The sequence below is a fragment of the Rhincodon typus genome, chromosome 8, assembly GCF_021869965.1.
Source record: "Rhincodon typus isolate 14 chromosome 8, sRhiTyp1.1, whole genome shotgun sequence".
NCBI lineage: Eukaryota > Metazoa > Chordata > Chondrichthyes > Orectolobiformes > Rhincodontidae > Rhincodon > Rhincodon typus.
Genome location: NC_063339.1, coordinates 165,962 through 187,987, shown reverse-complemented (window position 1 = coordinate 187,987; position 22,026 = coordinate 165,962). Strand labels below are relative to the sequence as shown.

Below are 22,026 nucleotides of genomic sequence, written 5' to 3'. Positions count from 1 at the left end.
TTCTTTACTCAGAGAGTAGTAAGGGCGTGGAATGCCCTGCCTGCAAAGATAGTAGACTTGCCCACTTTAAGGGCATTTAAATGGTCATTGGATAAACATATGGATGATAATGGAATAGTTTAGGTTAGATGGGCTTCAAATTGGTTTCACAGGTCAGCGCAACATCGAGGGCCGAAGGGCCTGTACTGCGCTGTAATGTTCTATGTTCTATGTTCTATTACAAATCGGATGGTCTACACCTGGGCAGGACTGGAGCCAATGTCCTCGGGGCTGCTGTTGCTAACACTGTTAGGGAGGGTTTAAACTAATGTGGCAGGGGGATGGGAACCAAATGAGGAGGTTACTGGACAGTAAGGAAGTAGTAATAAAAGGAAAACTGTAAGGAACTAGATAATGAAGTCAGTGTGACTAAGGGGAACAGTAGGCAGAGAGCAGATGATGAACGCAAAGGGACAGGTAGTCTGAGGTGCATTTGTTTTAATGCGAGAAGTGTAGTAAGTGAGGCGGATGAACTTAGGGCTTGGATTAGTACCTGGGAATATGATGTTATTGCTATTACTGAGACTTGGTTGAGGGAAGGGCAAGATTGGCAACTAAATATCCCAGGATATAGATGCTTCAGGCGGGATAGAGAGGGAGGTAAAAGGGGTGGAGGAGTTGCATTACTGGTCAAAGAGGATATCACAGCTGTGCTGAAGGAGGGCACTATGGAGGACTCGAGCAGTGAGGCAATATGGGCAGAGATCAGAAATAGGAAGGGTGCTGCAGGCCTCCCAACAGCGAGCGTGAGATAGAGGTCCAAATATGTAGACAGATTATGGAAAGATGTAGGAGCAAAAGGGTGGTGGTGATGGGAGATGTTAATTTTCCTAACATTGACTGGGATTCACTTAGTGTTAGGGGTTCAGATGGAACAGAATTTGTAAGGAGCATCCAGGAGGGTTTTCTGGAGCAGGATGTAAATAGTCAAACTCGGGAAGGGGCCATACTGGACCTGGTGTTGGGGAATGAGCCCGGCCAGGTGGTTGAAGTTTCAGTAGGGGATTACTTTGGGAATAGTGATCACAATTCTGTAAGTTTTAGAATACTGATGGACAAAGACGAGAGTGGTCCGAAAGGAAGAGTGCTGAATTGGTGGAAGGCTGCAGCAAAATTCGGCAGGAGCTGGGGAATGTAGATTGGGAGCAGCTGTTTGAGGGTAAATCCACATTTGATATGTGGGAGGCTTTTAAAGAGAGGTTGATTAGAGTGCAGGACAGACCTGTGAAAATGAGGGATAGAAAGGGCAAGATGAGGGAACCACGGATAACTGGTGAATTGTGAGACGAGCAAAGAGGAAAAAGGAAGCATACATAAGGTCTAGACGACTGCAAACAGACGAAGCTTTGGAAGAATATCAGGAAAGTTGCACCAATACGAAATGAGGAATTAAGAGGGCTAAAAGGGGTCATGAAATATCTTTAACAAACAGGGTTAAGGAAAATCCCAAAGCCTTTTATTCATAAATAAGGAGCAAGAGGGTAACTAGAGGAAGGGTTGGCCCACTCAAAGACAAAGGAGGGAAGTTATGCGAGGAGTCAGAGAAAATGAGTGAGATTCTTAATGAGTACTTTGTGGCAGTATTCACTGAGGAGAGGGACATGACAGATGTTGAGGTTAGGGATCGATGTTTGATTACTCTAGGTCAAGTCGGCATAAGGAGGGGAGAAGTGTTGGGTATTCTAAAAGGCATTAGGGTGGACAAGTCCCCAGGTCCGGATGGGATCTATCCCAGGTTACCGAGGGAAGCGAGAGAGGAAATAGCTGGGGCCTTAACAGATATCTTTGCAGCATCCTCCAGCACGGATGAGGTCCCGGAGGACTGGAGAATTGCTAATGTTGTCCCCTTGTTTAAGAAGGGTAGCAAGGATAATTCAGGTAATTATAGACCGGTGAGCCTGACGTCAGTGGTAGGGAAGTTGCTGGAGAAGATACTGAGGGATAGGATCTATTTACATTTGGAAGAAAATGGGCTTATTAGCGAGGGGGGACCTGAGTGAGGTCTGCAAAATCATGAGAGGTATAGACAGGGTGGATAGCAAGAAGTTTTTTCCCCAGAGTGGGGGACTCAATTACTCGGGGTCACGATTTCAAGGTGAAAAGGGAAAAGTTTAAGGGAGATAAGCGTGGAAAGTTCTTTACGCAGAGGGTGGTGGGTGCCTGGAACGCGTTGCCAGCGGAAGTGGTAGAGGCAGACACGATAGCGTCATTTAAGACGTATCTAGACAGACACATGAATGGGCAGGGAAGGAGAGGGATACAGATCCTAGGAAAACAGGCGACAAGTTTAGAGAGAGGATCTGGATCGGCGCAGGCTTGGAGGGCCGAAGGGCCTGTTCCTGTGTTCTAATTTTCTTTGTTCTTTTGTTCTTTCTAAACTCCATCGAGTATATACCCAGAGTCCTCAGATGCTCCTCATATGTTAAGCCTTTCATTCCCGGGATCATTCTTGTGAATTTCCTCTGGACTCAGACCACACCTAGCACATCCTTCCTGAGGTATGGGGCTCAAACTTCCTCACAGTACTCTCAATGTGGTCTGACCAAAACTTTACAAAGCCTCAGAAGTGCATCCCTGCTTTTATATTCTAGTCCTCTTGAGATAAATGCCAACATTGCATTTGCCTTCCTAACTGCAGACTCAACTTTACCATGTATGTGCAATCCCTTTACACATCCATTCCCCACCAGGAGGGTCTTAGGGCACTCCGCTTCTTCCTGGAGCAAAGACCTGAACCATCCCCACCCACCATCACCCTCCTCTGCTTCGTTGAGCTTGTCCTCACCCTCAACAACTTCTCTTTCAACTCCTCTCATTTTCTTCAGGTAAGAGGGGTTGCCATGGGTACCTGCATGGGCCCTAGATACGCCTATTTCTTCGTGGGGTACGTGGAAAATTCCTTGTTCCAGTCCTATTCCGGCCCCCACTCACAACTCTTTCTCCAATACATCAACGATATCATCGGTGCTGCTTCCCTCTCTCGTCGAGAATTGGAAAACTTCCTCAATTTCGCCTCCAATTTCCACCCTGCCCTCACTTTCACCTGGTCTATCTTTGACTCCTCCCTTCCCTTCCTCGACATTTCTTGTTCCATTTCTGGGGACAGACTGGCCACTAATATCCATTATAAACCCAGTGACTCCCACAGCTACCTGGACTCACACCCCACTTCCTGTAAAGACTCCAAACAATTCTCTCAGTTCCTCCATCTCCGTCGCATATGTTCAGATGAGGCCAACTTTGACAAGGGAGCCTCCGAAATGTCCACATTCTTCCTCAACCGAGGATTCCCCAGCTCCGTTGTCGACAGGGCCCTCAATCGGGTCCGACCCATCTCCCGCACTTCTGCCCTCACCCCTTCTCTCCCCCTCTCCCTATTTATTTCAGAACCCCCTTCCCCTCCCCCATTTCTGAAGAAGGGTCTAGGCCCGAAACGTCAGCCTTCCTGCTCCTCTGATGCTGCTTGGCCTGCTGCGTTCATCCAGCTCTACACCCTGTTATCTCAGATTCTCCAGCATCTGCAGTTCCTACTATCCCCAGAAGGACACTTTTTTTGCCACTCCCTCGTTGTCTGGCAGAAAGCAATCTTCAATCCATGCTGGTACCTTGCCTCTAACATCATAGGCCCTTATTTTACTCAACAGCCTCTTGTGCAGCACCTTATCAAAGGCTTTCTCCAAGTCCAGGTAGATAACATCCATTAGACCAAGGGGAACCAATCTGCTGGTTACCACCTCAAAGATTCTAACAGATATGTCAAGCATGATGAAACCATGCTGACTTTGCCCTGTTTTACCATGTACCTCCAAGTATTGAGATATCTCATCATTCACAATGGACTTCAAAATCTTCCCAACGACAGAAGTCAGGCTAATCAACCTATAACTTCCTGTCTTTTGCCTTACTCCCTTCTTAAACAGTGGGTTTAAATTAACGATTTTCCAGCCCTTTGGGACTCTCCCTCCCCCTTGAGTCAGACATGTTTCCAGCTGTCTCTAAGTTCCAACTAGGTCTGAGATGTGGAAACTGCTCCAACAACTGGGAACAACTCCTTTATCTTTCAGCTACAGCCTGTTAAACATCTCAATACTATCAATACAACTGTGCTTAATGCTGCTTTAAACTACCTTCACAGTTCCCTCTAAACATCTTCTCTCCTCCCAACAGTTTCAGTGAGCTGCCTTCATGAATCACTGCAGTCGGGACTTTTACTCAGCCACACGGAAGGAACAGTGACATAATTCCAAGTCAGGATGGTGAGTGGCTTGGAGAGGAACTTAGGGGTAGGTGATGGCCCAGTGGTATTATCACTGGACTGTTAATCCAGAGACCCAGACAATGTTCTGGGGATCTGGGTTCAAATCCCACCACAGCAGACGGTGGAGCTTGAATTCAATAAAATAGCTGGAATTAATGATGACCATTAATCCATTGCCAATTGTCGGAAAAACCCACCTGATTCACTCATGTCCTTTAGGGAAGGAAACTGCCATCTTTACCTGGTCTGGCCTACATGTGATTCCAGACCCACAGCAATGTGGTTGACTCTTCACTGCCCTCTGGGCAATTAGGGATGGGCAATAAATGCTGCCTAGCCAGCGATGCCTTCATCCTGTGAACGAATTTTAAAAAGAAAACTTGCAACCGAAGGTGTTCCCATGTATCTGCTCCCCATGGTCTTTGAGATGTAAATCGTTGTCAGTTTCAAAGGTGCTGTCCATCAAGTCTTGTTGAAATTCTGCAGGACATCTCAACCTAAGAACTAGGAGCAGGAATAAGAAATTCAGCCCCTCAGGTCTGCTTCATCATTTCATACAATCACTGTGATCTCATTGCAGTCTCAACACTTTCCTGTGAGCTTCCCATAACCTGTTAACCTGTTACTTATGAAAAATCAGTTTAATTCCTCCTGAAATGTATTCAGTGTTTTAGCAGCTTGCTTCATTGGCACCACACCCACAAGCATCCAATCCTTCCACTACCGATGCTTAGCACATGCCGCTGCTACATACCTACAGCCACTTCCATCTCGAAGGACAAGAGCAGCAGATATATGGGAACACCACCGCTTGCAAGTTCCCTGCAAATCACTAACCATCCTGACTTGAAAATATATTCCGATTCCTTCGCTCACTAGGTTAAATTCCTGGAATTCTCTCCCTAAGGGCTTGTGGATTGCAGCAATTCACCACCAGCTTCTCAAAGGCAACTAGAGATGGGCAATAAAATGTTAGCCCAGCGAGCTATGCGCACATCCCACAAGTAAAGGAAAAAAAGTCCACTGCCCTCTAGGATAGTGCAGGAACTGAATGTTTGTGGATGTTGTGCCAATTAAGCTTGGTCCTGTATGATGTCAGCATTTGAGGGTTGTTGAAGATGCACTCATCCAGGCAAAGTGTAAAACATTCCACCACACTTGCGCCATTTTTTTAAAAATATAAATTCACTGGTGAAACATGAGCATCACCGGCTGGCCAGCATCTATTGCCTGTTCCTACCTGCCCTTGAACTGAGTCGTTTATTAGGCCATTTCAGAGGGCAGTTGACAGTCAACTATATTGCAATTGGCCTGGATTCACATGCAGGCCAGACAAGATAAGGATAGCAGATTTCTTTCCCTGAAGGACATTTGTAAGCCAGATGGGGTTTCCCGGACAATCAGCAATGCTTTCTGTCCACAGATGTTGAGTTTTTCCAGCAATTTCTGCTTATGTCTCCGAAATCCAGCGTCTGCAGTTCTTTCAATTTGTTTACCATCTTATCCACTGGTGTTGCCACTTTCAGGGAGTTATGGACTTGCATTCCAAGACCCCTCTGTATATAAATACTCCCAAGGATTGTGTCATTTACTGTATACTTTCCTCTTGCATTTGACCTCCCAAAATACATCACCTCACATTTGTCTGGATTAAACTCCATCTATATCAAAGCTATCCTTTGATACGAAACTCTAGCAATTTTTGCACCATCTGCAAGCTTACTAATCAGACCACATAGAACACAGAATTGTACAGCACAGGAACGAGCACTTAGGCCCATGACGGTGTGCAGAACATGACGCCAAATGAAACTAATCCCTTCTGCCTGCCCTTGGTCCATATCCCTCCATTCCTTGCATAGTCGTGTGCTTATCCAAAAGTCCCTTAAATGCCCCTATTGCATCTGCCTCCACCACCACCCATGGCAGTGTGTTCCATACTCCTACCACACTGTGTAATAAAGACTTGCCCCTCACATCTTTGAACTTTCCCACTCTGAAATCCAAATAAACAACATCTAATGCTCAGCCATCAACCACCTTTTGGGTAACTTCCTCAAAAAGCTGAATCAAGTTTGACAGATATGATTTTCCTCACACAAAACCATGCTGACAATCCCTAATCAATATTTGCCTCTATCAAAGATAGGATTGATGTTCATTTAGAATCACTTCCAACAAATTGCCCATAACTAAACTCAGCCTCACAGGTCTATAGTTCCCTGGTTTCTCCTTACAATCTATCTTAAACAAAGGTACAACATTAGCCACCCTCCAGTCATCAGGCACCTCTCCCGTAGTTATACATGATGCAAATATTTCTGCAAGGGGTCTCATAATTTCCTCTGTTATTTCCCACAATATTCTGGGATACATAAAATCAGATATTTACCCATCTTTACATTCTCTAAGACCTCTCAAACTTCCTCTTGTGTAACGTGAACTATTTTTAAACTAAAGTTTATTTCTCTGCATTCTCTAGACTCCATTTCATTCTCCACAGTAAAAACTGACGCGAAATAATCATTTAGTATCTCCCATCTCCTGGGGTTTAACACATATCTTCAGTCTCGCTGCTTAACCCTGTAATTAATGCACGGGAGCAACAGAAGAACTGCACAGAAAGATGTCTGAAACATTATTTCTAAAAGACAAATCTCTACAACACAATACTATCAGAGTAACTGCTTACCAGAGAAACGTGGACAGCTCCCAGAAGCTGCCAGAGATCACAGGCAGTGTTAATTCCAACCAGAAGGATCACAAAAATTCCAACAAACTTTACCCCAAGTGCTCCAGCAAGATTAACTCCGGTCAGCATTAACCACTTCCACCAAGTTAGAGAAAAAGGCCTAGCAAAAAGAGAACAAATATGAAAAATGAATATTAGAAGAGATTAATTTTATTCCTTGATCCAAATAACGCATAATACACACACCCCACAGGACAGCACACCTTAAACTTCAGAGCAAAACTACCCATCAACAGCTATTAATTTCTTGAACCAAAGTGTAATGCACAGAAGGAGGCCATTTAGCCTATTATGCTCATACTAACTCTTTGAAAGAGCTATCCAATTAGTCTCATAGCACTGCCTTTTCCTCATAGTCCAGTAGATTCTTCCCCTTCAAATATTCATTCAATGCCCTTTCAAATATTAATAATCCATCAGCTGCTATCAGCCCTTCAAACAGCACATGCTCAATGTCAGAAGATAAAAATACAAAGACAGCCAAATACATGAGATAAAATCTAACACCGAAAAATTGATAGTGATACATTGTGGTAAGGATAATAGGACAGGCAACATAATCCACATGATACTGTTTAGAAAAAACAGAAAACAAATCTTTAAAAAAAGGTCAGAGTCATCACGACTCAAAGAGGCCATTCAGCTCATTGAGTCTATGCAATCTCTGTAAACCTATGCAGTCAGTCTTATTCTTCTACTCCATTCCCATAAACCTTGGGAGTTTATTTCAAGTTGGCATTTTATAATTGGTAAAGGGCCAGGGATTCAGCTGTAGGGCTCCTGTGATGCAGTGATAGCACCCCTACCTCTGAGCCAAGAGGCCAAAGTTCAAGTCCCACTTGCTCCAGAGGTGTGAACAAACATTTCTGAACAGATTGAATTAAAAAAAAATGAAGTGACAACAGTAATATATTCACAGCTGCTAATGATACAAAGCTTCGGGAGAATGAAAACTGGGAGGACACAAAGGTGTTGTAGGAGAAGCGGGTTCGAATTCATGGGACATTGTCACCAGGAATGGGGAAGCTGTTCCAATGGGACTGGCTCCACTAGAATCATCCTGGGCTAGAGTCCTGGCGAATCACACAAAAAGGCTGTGGATAAGCCTTTAAAGTAAACAGTAGGGGGTTCAGTTGTATGGAAATTATGGGAAGAGTTAGAGGGGCAGGAGGGCTTGGCAGAGGTTATTAGAGTTTCCAGAATAGGTAATAGGACACAGAGTATGGAAGGTCTCCGGAATCTAACCTCAAGCACAGCAGATAAAGGGATAACTATGAGCAGAGGAGCAAAGAATGTAGGACTGAGTGTTGTACTTAAATGCATATAGTACACAACATAAGGTAAATGAACTTATATCACAGATTGAAATTGGTGGGTACAATGTTGTGAGAATCAGAGATGTGGCTGCAAAGGGCTGCGAACTTAATATTCAAGGATACATATCCTATCGAGAGGACAGACAGATGGGCGGGGAGGAGTTGCCTTATTAGTAAGGAATGAAAGCAGTAGCAAAAAGTAACAGAGTTGCAAGGCAGAGAATCTGTGTGGGCAGATTGGAGGAACTGTAAAGGAAAAAAGACCCTGATCGGAGTTATGTACAGACCTCCTGTCAGAATGTGGGGAAGAAAATAAATCAGAAGATAGAAAAGGCATGATTACAACAAACAAAGGGGGCTTCAATATGCAGGTGGACTGAGAAAGTCAGGTTAGTAGTGGATCTCTTTAAAAAAGAAAAGAATTTGTGGAACATCTACGAAATTTTTTTTGTAGCATCTCGAGGTAGAGGCCACTATGGAACAGGCAAATCTGGATTTGGTGATATGTAATGAGGCAGATTTGATTAGGGAGCTTAAGGTGAAGGAACTTCTAGGGGTCAGGGACCATAATATGATAAAATTGACCCTGCAGTTTGAGGGGGAGAAGCTGGAATCAGATGTTATAGCATTAACGGGGTGTAAAGGTAACTACAAAAACATGAGGAAGAAGCTAGCCAGAGGTAATTGGAAGGGACCCTAGCAGGGCAGCCAGAATAAAAGCAATGGCAGGGGTTATTGAGTCATACAGAATGAAAACAGACCCTTCCGCCCAACTCATCAATACCGACCATGTTTCCTAAACTGAATTAGTCCTATATACCTGTACCTGTCCAAATGTCTTTTAAATGTTGTAATTGTACTCGCCTCCATCACATCCTCTAGCAGTTCATTCCATACAAGCACCACCGTGTTTGAAATTGTTGCCCCTCAGTTCTCTCAAATATTTCCCCTCTCACCTTAAACCTATGCTCTCTAGTTTTGAAATCCCCTACCCTGGGAAAAAAACTTCGGCTACTCACCTTATCAATGCCTCTCATGATTTTATAAAACTCTAACATCACCCCTCAGCCTCCGACACTCAAGAGAAGAGAGTCCTGGCCTATCGTGCCTCTGCTTATAACTCAAATCCTCTGGTCTCTGCAATTTCCTTGTAAATCTTTTCTGCACCTTGCCAATTTAAGAACATCTTTCCCATAGCAGGGCAACCAGAATTGTACGCAGTACTCCAAATGTGGCCTCACCAATGACCTGCACAGCTGCAACATGACCTCCCAATTCCTGTACTCAGTGCTCTTACCAATGAAGGCAAGCATGCCAAACGCCTTCTTCACCATCCTGTCTACCTGTGACATTACTTTCAAGGAGACATGAACCTATAACCTAGGTTTCAGTGTTCGGCAACACTCCCCAGGCCTTTACCATTCACTGTCTAAGTCCTGCCCTAATTTATATTACTAAAACACAACACTTTGCATTTATCTAAATTAAACTCCATCTGCCATTCTTCAGGCCACTGGCTTGGTTAATCAAGATCCTGTTGTATCTTAGAAATCTTCTTCAATGTCTATGATACTACCAATTTTGGTATCATCCGCAAACTTACTAACCATGCCTCGTATGTTCTCATTCAAATCGTTCATATAAATGACAGGCAACACTGGATCCCAGCACCGATCCTTGTGGCACACCACTGGTCAGGATGCACAGCAGAAATTCATTCCAAGGAAGGAAAAACATACGAAAAGGAGGACAAGGCAACCATGGCTGACAAGTGAAGTCAGAGACAGCATAAAAGCAAAAGAGAAAGTACATCATGTGGCAAAGATTAGTGGGAATCCACAGGATTGAGGAGCCTTTGAAAACGAGCAGAGGACAACTAAAAAAGCAATATGGGGCAGAAGATGAAATATTTGGTTAAGCTAGCTAGTCATATAAAAGAAGATCGTAAGTTTTTTTTAAAAGATGTAAAAGGTAAGAGAAAGGTAAGAGTGGACATCGGACCACTGGAAAATGAGGCTGCAGAAGTAGTCACGGAAAACAAAAAATGGTGGAAGAACTGAACAGGTACTTTGCATCAATCTTTACAGTGGAAGACACCAATAGCATACCAGAGCTTCAGAAGAGTTGGAATAGAGGTGTGTAGTGGCTATCACTAAAGGAGAAGTGCTGGGGAAACTGAAAGGTCTCAAGGTGGTTAAATAACCCTTCTCTAACTGGATTCTTGACTTTCTGAACAATAGACCACAGCCAGTAAGGATAGACAACAACACTTCCTCCACAATAATCCTCAACACTGGCACCCCGCAAGGCTGCGTACTCAGCTCCCTACTATACTCCTTCAACACACATGACTGTGTGGCCAAATTCTGTACTAACTCCATTTATAAATTTACTGATGACACCACTGTTGTAGGTCGGATTTCAAACAACGACGAGGCAGAATACAGGAAGGAAATAGAGCGCTCAACGGCATGGTGTAAAGACAACAATCTCTCCCTCAAAGACAGCAAAACGAAGGAGATGGTCATTGACTTCGGGAAGTGGAGTGGAGGGCACGCCACTGTCTGTATCAATGGCGCTGAGGTAGAGGTGGTCGAGAACATTACGTCCCTGGGAGTGATTATCACCAACAAGCTGTCCTGGTTACCCACCTTGACAGTATGGTCAAGAAAGCACTACAACATCTCTACTTCCTCAGGAGTCTAAGGAAATTCAGCATGTCCACAAGCATTCCCACCAAATTTTATAAATGCACCACAGAAAGCATCCTATTTGGATGAATCACAGCATGGTACAACAACTGCTCTTCCCAACACTGAAAGAAACTACAAAGAGTTGTTAACGCAGCACAGTCCATCACGCAAACCAGCCTCCCATCCATTGACTTCATCTCTACTTCCCAATGCATTGGGAAAGCAACCAACATAATCATTTAAAAGGTATCTGAATGGGTACATGAATAGGAAGTGTTTAACATAGAAACATAGAAGATTGGAGCAGGAGGAGGCCATTTGGCCCTTTGAGCCCGCTCTGCCATTCTTCACAATCATGGCTGATCATCCAACTCAATAACCTAATCCTGCTTTTTTTCCCATAACCTTTGATCCCATTTGCCCCAAGTGCTATATCCAGTCGCCTCCTCCTAGTTGAGAGAGATATGGGCCAAACGCTGGCAAAATGGGACTAGACTAATTTAGGATACCTGGTCGGCATGGACGAGTTGGACTGAAGGGTCTATTTCCATTCTGTATAGCTCTATAATTCTAAAGAGCCCTTTCAACCCGGTTATACTCATTCTATCCTCTTCCGCTGGGCAGAAGATACAAAAGTTTGTATACACGTACGAACAGATTCAAGAACAGCTTCTTCCCTACTGGTATCAGACTTATGAATGGGCCTCTTTAATGTTAATGCTGATCTCTCTCGGCACCTTTTTGGTAGCTTTAACATTGTATCCTGCGCTCTGTTCTGTTACCCTAATGCACTTGTATAGTACGGTCTGCCTAAGACAACATTTTTCACTGTACCTCAGGAGACGTGACAGTAATAAATCATAACAAACCAGAAGCACTACACTTAACAGTTCTGAAGGAGACATCTAAGGAAATTTGTCAGGAATCACTGGAGTCAGGGAGGGTCCGAGAGGACTTTAGAAAAATTATTTGTCCAGAGGATGTGCGTGTCTCTGGCTCAGCAGCATGTCTTGCCCATCCAGGGCTGAGTCAGCATGGCTTTGTAAAGGGAAGGTCATGATTGAGGAGGTAATGAGCAAGTTAGATAAAGGAAAGCCAGTGGATGTAATGTAATTGGATTCCCAGAAGACATTTACAAGGTGCTACACAGGTACTGGGGCAAGGTACTGGCGTCAGAGAGAGGGGTCTGGTTGACCAGGATGCAGATAATAGGGATAAAGCAATCTTTTTCAGGATGGTAGCCAGTAACTAGTGGAATTCCACAATGGTCAGCATTGGGACCACAACTCTTCATATTATATATTAACAATGTGGACAAAGGAACCAAGGGCATTGTTGCTAAGTTTCAGATGACACAAAGATAGGTAGAGAAACAGTGTTTAGGAAGCAGGGAAGCTACAGAAGGACTTCGACAGGTTGGAGAGTGGGCAAAGAAGTGGCCAATGGAATACAATGTGGGAAAGTATGAAGTTACACACTTTGGTGGAAAGAATAGAGGTGGACGCCATTTTTTATCATGTGGAAAGGCTTTGGAAATCAAGGTTAATACACAGGTTTATCTGATAGTTAGGAAGTCAAATGCAATGGCAGCATTCATTTCAAGAGGGCTAGAACTCAGACTGAAGGGACAACCCTTTAGAACTGAGATGAGGAGGAGTTTCTTCAGCCAGAGGTTGGCAAATCTGTGGAACTTGTTGCCGTAGAAGGGAAGGGCTATTGAGGTAAAGTCATTGAACAGCTTTCAAGACAGAGAAAGGTAAGTTCTCTGTTCTGAGGAAGAGTCACCCAACCCAAAACGTTAACTCTGATTTCTCTTCACAGATGCTGCCAGACCTACTGAGCTTTTCCAGCAACTTCCGTTTTTGTTTTACAGCATCCACAGTTCTTTCAGTTTTTATTAAAAATAGGTTCTTGATTAGTGAAGCGAGCAAAGGTTACACAGAAAGGTTTCTCAACCCATTCTCCTGCATTTCAGCCATGATTGAATGGCAGAGCAGACCTGATGGACCAAATGGCCTAATTTTGCTCCTTTATCTTATGGTCGTACGGGGCCAAGTCTGATGTTATTTACCAAATAGATACAAGATGGGTGCACTGGCTGACAACGGAACTTTAGGGTGACTGTGTGTGAACAAGTATATGAAATGTACATGCACACAGTTCCAAGGTCTGACCATTGTTCAGTGCTGCGCAAAAGTCCGCACTGTGTCCGTGCATGGAAAATATGTGGGCTTGACACCGGACCAGAGAGGAGAGAATGGGGACAAGGGTCATGGGAAAAAGGTCAGCATGCGGGTGGAGTTACCTGCAAAGACTCCATTGCATTCTCCCAGTTTCTCAGTCTTGGTCACATCTCTTCAAATGATGTCACCTGCCAGTGGTGTTCCCAACATGTCTTTTGTTTTTGACTCAATATATAATGTCAAGGAGCCCTAGGAAAACTGGAATCAATGAAACTCAAGAGAAAAACATTGCACTGGCTGTGTGATAATAGAGGAAATCCGAATGAAGTGACTGTCTCGATTCCTTTGGTTTCTTTTCGATTAGATCACATCAGTGGAAGACCCTCTGTTGGATATTTGGTTAGATGTATGGGCTGTAAGATCTCATGATTAACTGTTTGGATTTCAAAAGTCTGACGAGCTCAGAGACACTGATTTGTGGATCCGAGTCCCAGAAAATAATTCACAGAGATCTTTCTTCAGCTGATGTCAGTTAGAGGTTATTACTTACTCAGACAGCAAGCGATAAAAATCATTGCCTCTGTCAAACCTCTCCAGAACTGAACAACTCAAAGATTTCACCTCACAAAGGAGCAGCACTCCGAAACCTTGTGTTGGACTATAACCTGGTGTAATATGACTTCTGACTTTGTCCACTCCAGTCCAACACCGGCACCTTTACATCATGACGCAAATTTGTAGCAAAGCAGAAACTAAAAGTCCAGCATTTGTTGCTGGACAGCATCAGGTCCCTTGCAAATCCCTTGAATAAGAAATAAGATAATGAAACAATCACTATCTCTCTTTTAACAGCTAATTTAGGCAAGTCTCCTGGCTTTTCTGGAAACAACAGACAATCCCCAATTCTTCTGCTCGTGACTTTTTCATTCCAGAGAAATCAACCAAAAAATTTGGTTTTCCAATTGTCACAACCCATAAGTGTGTTCCCAACAACTTATACCATTACCCCTTTGCTTGATGACCTGCAAAGCTTCCAGCACATCAAACCTCAATTCTCAAATTCTCAGCCTCTTACCTGTCTTTCACAGCATTGAACTTGAGCATGCTCAACACTGCTCCCAGAATAAAAAACATCAGAATTGGATCCAACAGGATATACTGCGAAATAGTAATACAGCCAGTATCTGCCAACAGAAATACACAATGAATCTTTCGAGTCATCACTGACCATGAACTGAACTGGACCTATATCAATACCGACCCCTTTGCAACAGGATCAGAGTCCAATATTTGGCATTGACTAACTCCCCAAAATCTGTCAACAAGCCTTAAATTCAGATTGTGACAGATTACTCAATAGTCACTTGGGTGGATGTAGCTACAAGTGAGGAAACTGTAACTCTCCTACAGGTCTCAATATGCAAGCCTTCCATCTTCACTTTTTGGCTACTTATAAACCTTCAGAATGTATTGCAATAATACAACAGTTAATTTGAATTATATATCAGCTTTAACATAGGAAAAAAAACTCAAAGCAGCCCATAAGAGTGTAATCAGGCTATTTAATGCTCAGACACAGTGAATGCTCTCAGAAATTATGACTAACAGTTTCAAAAACAGAAGCTAACTAACAGTTTGTTTAATTAATTTTACGTAGTCAAGTACTGAGAAGTATTAATAAATGAAGTACCCTTGTTATTGAATTACTAAGTAAATGCGATAGCGCCCAACTCAAAGACAACAGTTGCAAGTGAGTTTCTTCAGGATCATGCTTGATTCTCGTCGTCACTGAAATAGCTCCACACAGGCCAGTAGCCCACCACCAAGCCATCTATTTATTTACATGAATAATCTTTGACTTATAGCATTCTACAGTCAATCATGAGAGTGTCAGTATCTTTGACACTCACCCTTACACAGAACAGTATAGCACAGGAACAGACCCTTTGGCCAACAATGTTGTGCTGAATATGACACCAAATGAAACTAATCCCTTCTGCACGCCCTCGGTCTACATCACTCCATTTCTCACATATTCATGAGCTTATCTAAAAGTCTCTTAAATGTCTTTATCGTATCTGCCTCCATCACCATCCCTGGCAGCACAAATGCCTACCGCTCTGTGTAGAAAACTTGCCCCTCACATCTCCTTTGACTTTCGATGCATGCGCCCTCATATTAGACATTTCAACTCTGGGGGAAAAAAGATTCTGACCCTCAACCCTATCTATGCATATCATAATTTTGTAGACTTCTATCAAGTCTCCCCTCAGCCTCCACCGCTCAAGAGAAAACAACCAAGTTTTTGCAGCCTCTCCTTATACCTCATGCCCTCTAATCCAAGCAGCATTCTGATAAACCTTTTTTGCATTCTCTCCAAAGCCTCCACGTCCTTCGTGTAATTTGGCAACCAGAATTGAACACAATACTCTAAGTGTGGCCTAACCAAAGTCTTATAAAGCTGCAACATGACATCCTGAATCTTGTACTCAGTTAGACGACCAATAAAGGCAAGCATGCCATATGTCTTCTTTACCACCTTATCTACTTGTGCGGCCATTTTCGTGGAATTACGGACTTAAACCCCAAGATCCTTCCGTACATCAATGCTGTTCAGAGTCCTGCAATTATCTGTATACTTTTCATTAACACTTAGGATCACAGCTGTAGGAAGGGAGGTCGTTTATTGAATTAGTAGGGATGGAAGTCCGAAACAGGAAAGGAGCAGTCACTTTAGTGGGAGTTTTCTATAGAACCCCAATCACAACAGAAACACTGAGGAACAGATTGGGAGGCAGATTTTGGAAAGGTGCAGAAGGAATAATGAGGTGGGGGGGCGGGGGGGGAAGTGTTGGGTATTCTAAAAGCAATTAGGGTGGACAAGTCCCCAGGTCCAGATGGGATCTATCCCAGGTTTCTGAGGGAAGCGAGAGAGGAAATAGCTGGGGCCTTAACAGATATCTTTGCAGCATCCTTGAGCACAGGTGAGGTCCCGGAGGACTGGAGAATTGCTAATGTTGCCCCCTTGTTTAAGAAGGGTAGCAAGGATAATCCAGGAAATTATAGACCGGTGAGCCTGACGTCAGTGGTGGGGAAGCTGCTGGAGAAGGTACTGAGGGATAGGATCTATTCACATTTGGAAGAAAATGGGCTTATTAGTGATAGGCAGCATGGTTTTGTGCAGGGAAGGTCATGTCTAACCAACTTGATTGTCACTTCCTTAAAGAATTCTAAGTCGATAGATGAGGGAAGGGCTGTCGATGTCATATATATGGACTTCAGGAAGGCGTTTGATAAGGTTCCCCATGGTAGGCTGATGGAGAAAGTGAAGTCGCATGGGGTCCAGGGTGTACTAGCTAGATGGATAGAGAACTGGCTGGGCAACAGGAGACAGAGAGTTGTAGTGGAAGGGAGTTTCTCAAAATGGAGAACCGTGACCAGTGGTGTTCCACAGGAATCCGTGTTGGGACCACTGTTGTTTGTGATATCCATAAATGATCGGGAGGAAGGTATAGATGGTCTGATTAGCAAGTTCGCAGATGATACTAAGATTGGTAGAGTAGCAGATAGTGAAGGGGACTGTCGGAGAATGCAGCAGAATGTAGATAGATTGGAGAGTTGGGTGGAGAAATGGCAGATGGAGTTCAATCCAGGCAAATGAGAGGTGATGCATTTTGGAAGATCCAATTCAAGAGCGAGCTATACGGTAAATGGAAAATTGATACACAAAGAGATCTGGGTGTTCAGGTCCATTATACCCTGAAGGTGGCAACGCAGATGGATAGAGTGGTCAAGAAGGCATACGGCATGCTTTCATTCATCGGACAGGGTATTGAGTACAAGAGATGGCAGGTCATGTTACAGTTGCATAGGACTTTGGTTCGACCACATTTGGAATACTGCGTACAGTTCCAGTCGCCACATTACCAAAAGGATGTGGATGCTTTGGAGAGGGTGCAGAGGAGGTTCACCAGGATGTTGGAGGGTGGCAAATGTCATTCCCTTGTTCAAGAACGAGAAGAGGGATAACCATGGGAATTACAGATAAGTCAGTCTTACTTCCGTGGTGGGCAAATTGTTGGACAGGATTCTGAGAGACAGTATTTATGATTATTTGGAAAAGCACAGTTTGATTAGAGATAGTCAGCATGGCTTTGAGAGGGACAGATCATGCCTCACAACCTTAACGAATTCTTTGAGGATGTGACAAAACACATGGATGAAGGTAGAGCAGTGGCTGTGGTATATATGGATTTTAGCAAGGCATTTGATAAGGTTCCCCATGGTAGGTTCATTCAGAAAGTAAGGAGGCATGGGATTCAGGGAAATTTGGCAGTCTGGATACAAAACTGGCTGTCCAATAGAAGACAGAGCGTGGTAGTAGATGGAAAGTTTTAAGCCTGGAGCTCGGTGACCAGTGGTGTTCCACAGGGATCTATTCTGGGACCTCTGCTCTTTGTGATCTTTATAAATGACTTGGATGGGGAATTGGAAGGGTGAGTTAGTAGGTTTGCTGATAACACGAAGGTTGGTGGAGTTGGGATAGCATGGAGGGCTATTGTAGGTTGCAACAGGACATTGACAGGATGCAGAGCTGGGCAAAGAAGATGAAATTCAACCCAGAAAAGTGTGAAGTGATTTATTTTGGAAGGTCGAATTTGAATGCAGCACACAGGGTTAAATGGCAGGATTCCTGGGAATGTGGAGGAACAGAGGGATCTTGTGGTCCACATCCATAGACCCCTCAAAATTGCCACTCAAGTTGATAGGGTTGTTAAGAAGGCGTATGGTGTGTTGGCTTTCATTGGCAGGGGGATTGAGTTTAAGAGCTGCAAGCTTATGCTGCGGCTCTATAAAAATCTGGTTAGACCACACTTGGAATACCGGTTTCAGTTCTGGTTGCCTCATTATAGGCAGGATGTGGAAACTTTAGAGAGGGTGCAGAGGAGATTTACCAGGATGCTGCTTGGACTGGAGGGCAGCTCTTATGAGGAAAGGTCGAGGGAGCTAGGGCTTTTTTCATTGGAGCGAAGAAGGTTGAGAGGTGACTTGATAGAGGTATACAAGATAATGACAGGCATAGATGGAGTGGACAGCCAGAGACTTTTTCCCAGGGCAGAAATGATTATTATGATGGGTCATAATTTAAAGGCAATTGGGGGAAGGTATAGGGGAGATGTCAGAGGTAGGTTCTTCACACAGAGTGGTGGGCGTGTGGAATGCGCTGCCGGCAGTGGTAGTGGAGTCAGATACTTTACAGACTTTTAAGTGACTCTTGGATCGCCACATGGAGGATAGTAAAATGTAGGGTATGCAGGGTAGATTGATCTTTGTAGGATAATTGGTCGGCACAACATCGTGGCCAAAGGGCCTGTACTGAGCTGTACTGTTCTATGTTCTATGTTCATATCTGCAACTGATCTATATCCTGCTGTCTCCTTTGACAACCTTCTACACTATCCACAACTCCACCAATCTTTCTATCATCTGCAAACTTATGAAACCACCATCTACATTTTCATCTAAGTCACATAAGCATCACAAACAGTGGTCCCAGTACAGATCCCTGTGGAATACCACGACGCAGACCTCCAGCCTGAAAAACAACCTTCCACCACTACCCTCTGTCTTCCATTGGCAAGCCAATTCTGAATCCATGTGGTTAAGTCACCATGGATCCCACGCATCTTGATCTGCTGGATGAAACCACCATGAGGGACCTTGTCAAAAGGCTTCCTAAAATCCACTGCTCCACCCTCATCGATCACCTTTGTCACCTCCTCAAAAAATTCAATCAAGTTAGTTAGGCATGACCTGCCCTGCACAAAGCCATGCTGACTGATCCTAATTAGACTATGCTTTTCAAAATTTGGGTAAAATCTTATCCCTAAGAATTCTCTCCAACAACTTCCTAACCACCAACGTGAGACTCACTAGTCTATAGTTTCCTGGATTATCCCTATTTCCCTTCTTGAACAGAGGAAGGACATTAGCAACTCACCAGTCGTCCACGATCTTATCTATCAGCCAGGGCTCCCTGATTGGAGCAGATTAACAGCCTCAATCAGGGAACTCATTCGCTGAGGTCCAGCTGGCTGACTTCATTACAATCACTGCAGCCTCGATCCACAAAAGCAAGTACATCATACACCTTTTTTACCACCTTAGTCACTTAAGTTGCCACTTTCAGGGACTATGAACTTATATCCTAACATCCCTCTGTACATCAATGCTCCTAATGTCCTGCCATTTACTGTTTACTTTCCTCTTGCATTTGACCTCACAAAATGCATGACATCACACTTGTCCAGATCAAACTCCACCTGCCATTCTTCAACCCAACTTTCCAACTGATCTGTTTCCTGCTGTATCCTTGGATAACCTTCCTCATTGTCCACAACTCCACCATCTGTTCTTTGTCATCTGTAAACTTACTCGTTTGACCACCTATATTTCCATCCAAATCAGTTACATATATATTACAAACAACAGAGGTCCCAGCACTGATCCTCATGAGACATCATTGGTCACAGATCTCTGGTCAGAAAGAACCCCTCCACAACTACCCAGAGTTTTCTACGAGTAGGCCAATTTACCGACTCACTGTGGATCCCATGTGACTTAATCTTCTGCACCACCCTATCATGAGGGAACTTGTCAAATGTGTTTGTCGAGTTCATATAAACAACATCCACTGCCCTACCCGCAACAATCATCTCCGTCGCTACAAGAAAATTGGAGACAAGACCTCCCCACACAAAGCCATGTTGACTATCCCTAATAAGTCTGTTCTTTTCAAAATGCAAATAAATCCTGTCCCTAAGAAATTTCTCCAATAATTTCTTAACACTGATCTAAGGATTACAAGCAAAGGAACAACTTTGGCCATTCTCCATTCTTCTGGGACCTTGCTATGGCTAAAGGGGATACAAAGATCTTCGTCAAAGCCCCGGCAATCTCCTCCCTCAGTATTCTGGGATTGATCCCAATTGGCCCTGGGGACTCATCTCCCTTAATGCTTTTCAAGACACCTAGCAACTCATCCTTCTTAATATCAAGATGCCCCAGAGTACTAAAAACATCCCTCCCTAATCTTACCATCATCCACTTTTTTCTCCTTTAGTGAATACTGATGCAGTGTACTCAAAGGACCTCGCCCAATTTCTCTGCTTTTACGTATAAATTGCCTTCTTTGTGCTTAAGTGGCTCTACCCTTTCCCTCGCGACTCTCTTGCTCCTAATAGATGTATAAAATTCCTTGGCTTCTCCTTTATCTAATTTGGCAAGGATATTTCATGACCCCTTTTAGCCCTCCTAATTCCTTGTTTAAGTTCTTTCTGCTTCCTTTATATTCCTCAAGGGCTTTGTCTGATTTCTGTTTCCAAAATCTCACATGTTAACTTTCTCTTTTTGATAAACTTCCAATATCTCTTGTCTTCAAGGGTTCCCGAATCTTGCCTTCCTTATCTTGCATCCTCACAGGGAGATACTGGTCCTGAACTCCGATAACCTGGCCTTTGAAAGTCTCCCCTGTCAGATGTGAATTAACTGTCAAACAGCACCGCCAATCTAATTTCTCCAGTTCCTGCCTAATACTGTTACAATTAGCCTTACCCCATTTTAGCACTTTCATGCCTTATCCTTACCCATAACTTTCTTAAACCTACATTGTTCCCAAAATGCTCCCCCCATTGAAACTTCGTTCAGCTGGCCAGGCTCATTCTCCAATACAAAGTCTAGTACTGCCCCTTCCCTACTTGGGCAATCTACATCTTTTATCAACAGCCCTCCTGGATGCACCTAACAAATTCCGCACCATCTAAGTCCCTGGCATTAAGGGGAATCCCAGTCAATGTTGGGGAAATTAAAATCACCCACTACAACGTCAGCTTTCCTGATTCTGATGTTGCCTGGCCTGCTGTGTTCATCCAGCTCTACACCTCGTTATCTCAGATTCTCCAGTATTGGCAGTTCCTAATATCTCACTACAACAACCCTGTTGTTTTTACATTTTTCTATGATCTGCCTGCATATCTATACCTCTATCTCCTGTTGGCTTTAAGGGCACTGATCGTATAACCCCAGTGACTGCACCCTGCTTATTCCTGAGTTCTACTCATATGGCCTCACTGGATGAGCCCTCCAAGATGTCCTCTCCTTGTCACAGCTGTGACATTCTCTCAATCAGTAATGCAAGTTCCCTAGCCCTTTTACATACAACCGGCTAGTAAAAAAAGCAAAAGACCAGAGGAGTGGGAGCAGTTGAGTTCAGCAAAAGGAGGACAAAGGGATTGATTAAGAAAGGAAAAAATAGATTACGAGTGTAAGCTTGCAAGGAATATAAAAATTGGCCGTAAAAGTTTCTACAGATATGCAAAAAGAAAAAGATTAGTCAAGGTGAATGTAGTTCACGTATAGTCAGAAGCAGGTGAATTTATTAACTGGGAACAAAGAAATGGCTGACACACTAAATACATAGTTTGAATCTGTGTTCACAAAAGAGGACAACATGCCAGAAATGTAGGGGAACACAGGGTTTTGAGAGAGGGAGAAATTGAAGGAAATCAGTATTAGTTGCAAACTGGTGCTGGGGAAATTGACGGGATTGAATGTTGATAAATTCCCACAGCCTGATAACCTACACCCAAGAATACCTATGGAAGCGACCCCAAAAACATTGAATGCATTGGTGGTTATTTTCCAAGATTCTGTAGACTCTGGAACAGTTCCAACAGACTGGAGAGTCACTAATCTAATCCCTCTATTTGAAAATGGAGGCAGAGAG

At 43.7% G+C, this 22,026-nt stretch overlaps 1 protein-coding gene across 1 annotated transcript in view; it reads right to left on the bottom strand.

Annotated features, from left to right (window-relative positions):
* Nucleotides 1–22,026, bottom strand: part of pomt2 (protein-O-mannosyltransferase 2) — a 145,457-nt gene that overhangs the window by 95,763 nt on the left and 27,668 nt on the right. Inside the window, exons 5-6 of the mRNA XM_048600344.1 lie at nt 14,317–14,425; nt 6,990–7,149 (exon numbers count right to left, since the gene is read on the bottom strand). Coding sequence (XP_048456301.1) covers nt 6,990–7,149; nt 14,317–14,425 — 269 coding nt within the window. The remainder of the gene's footprint in view (nt 1–6,989; nt 7,150–14,316; nt 14,426–22,026) is intronic.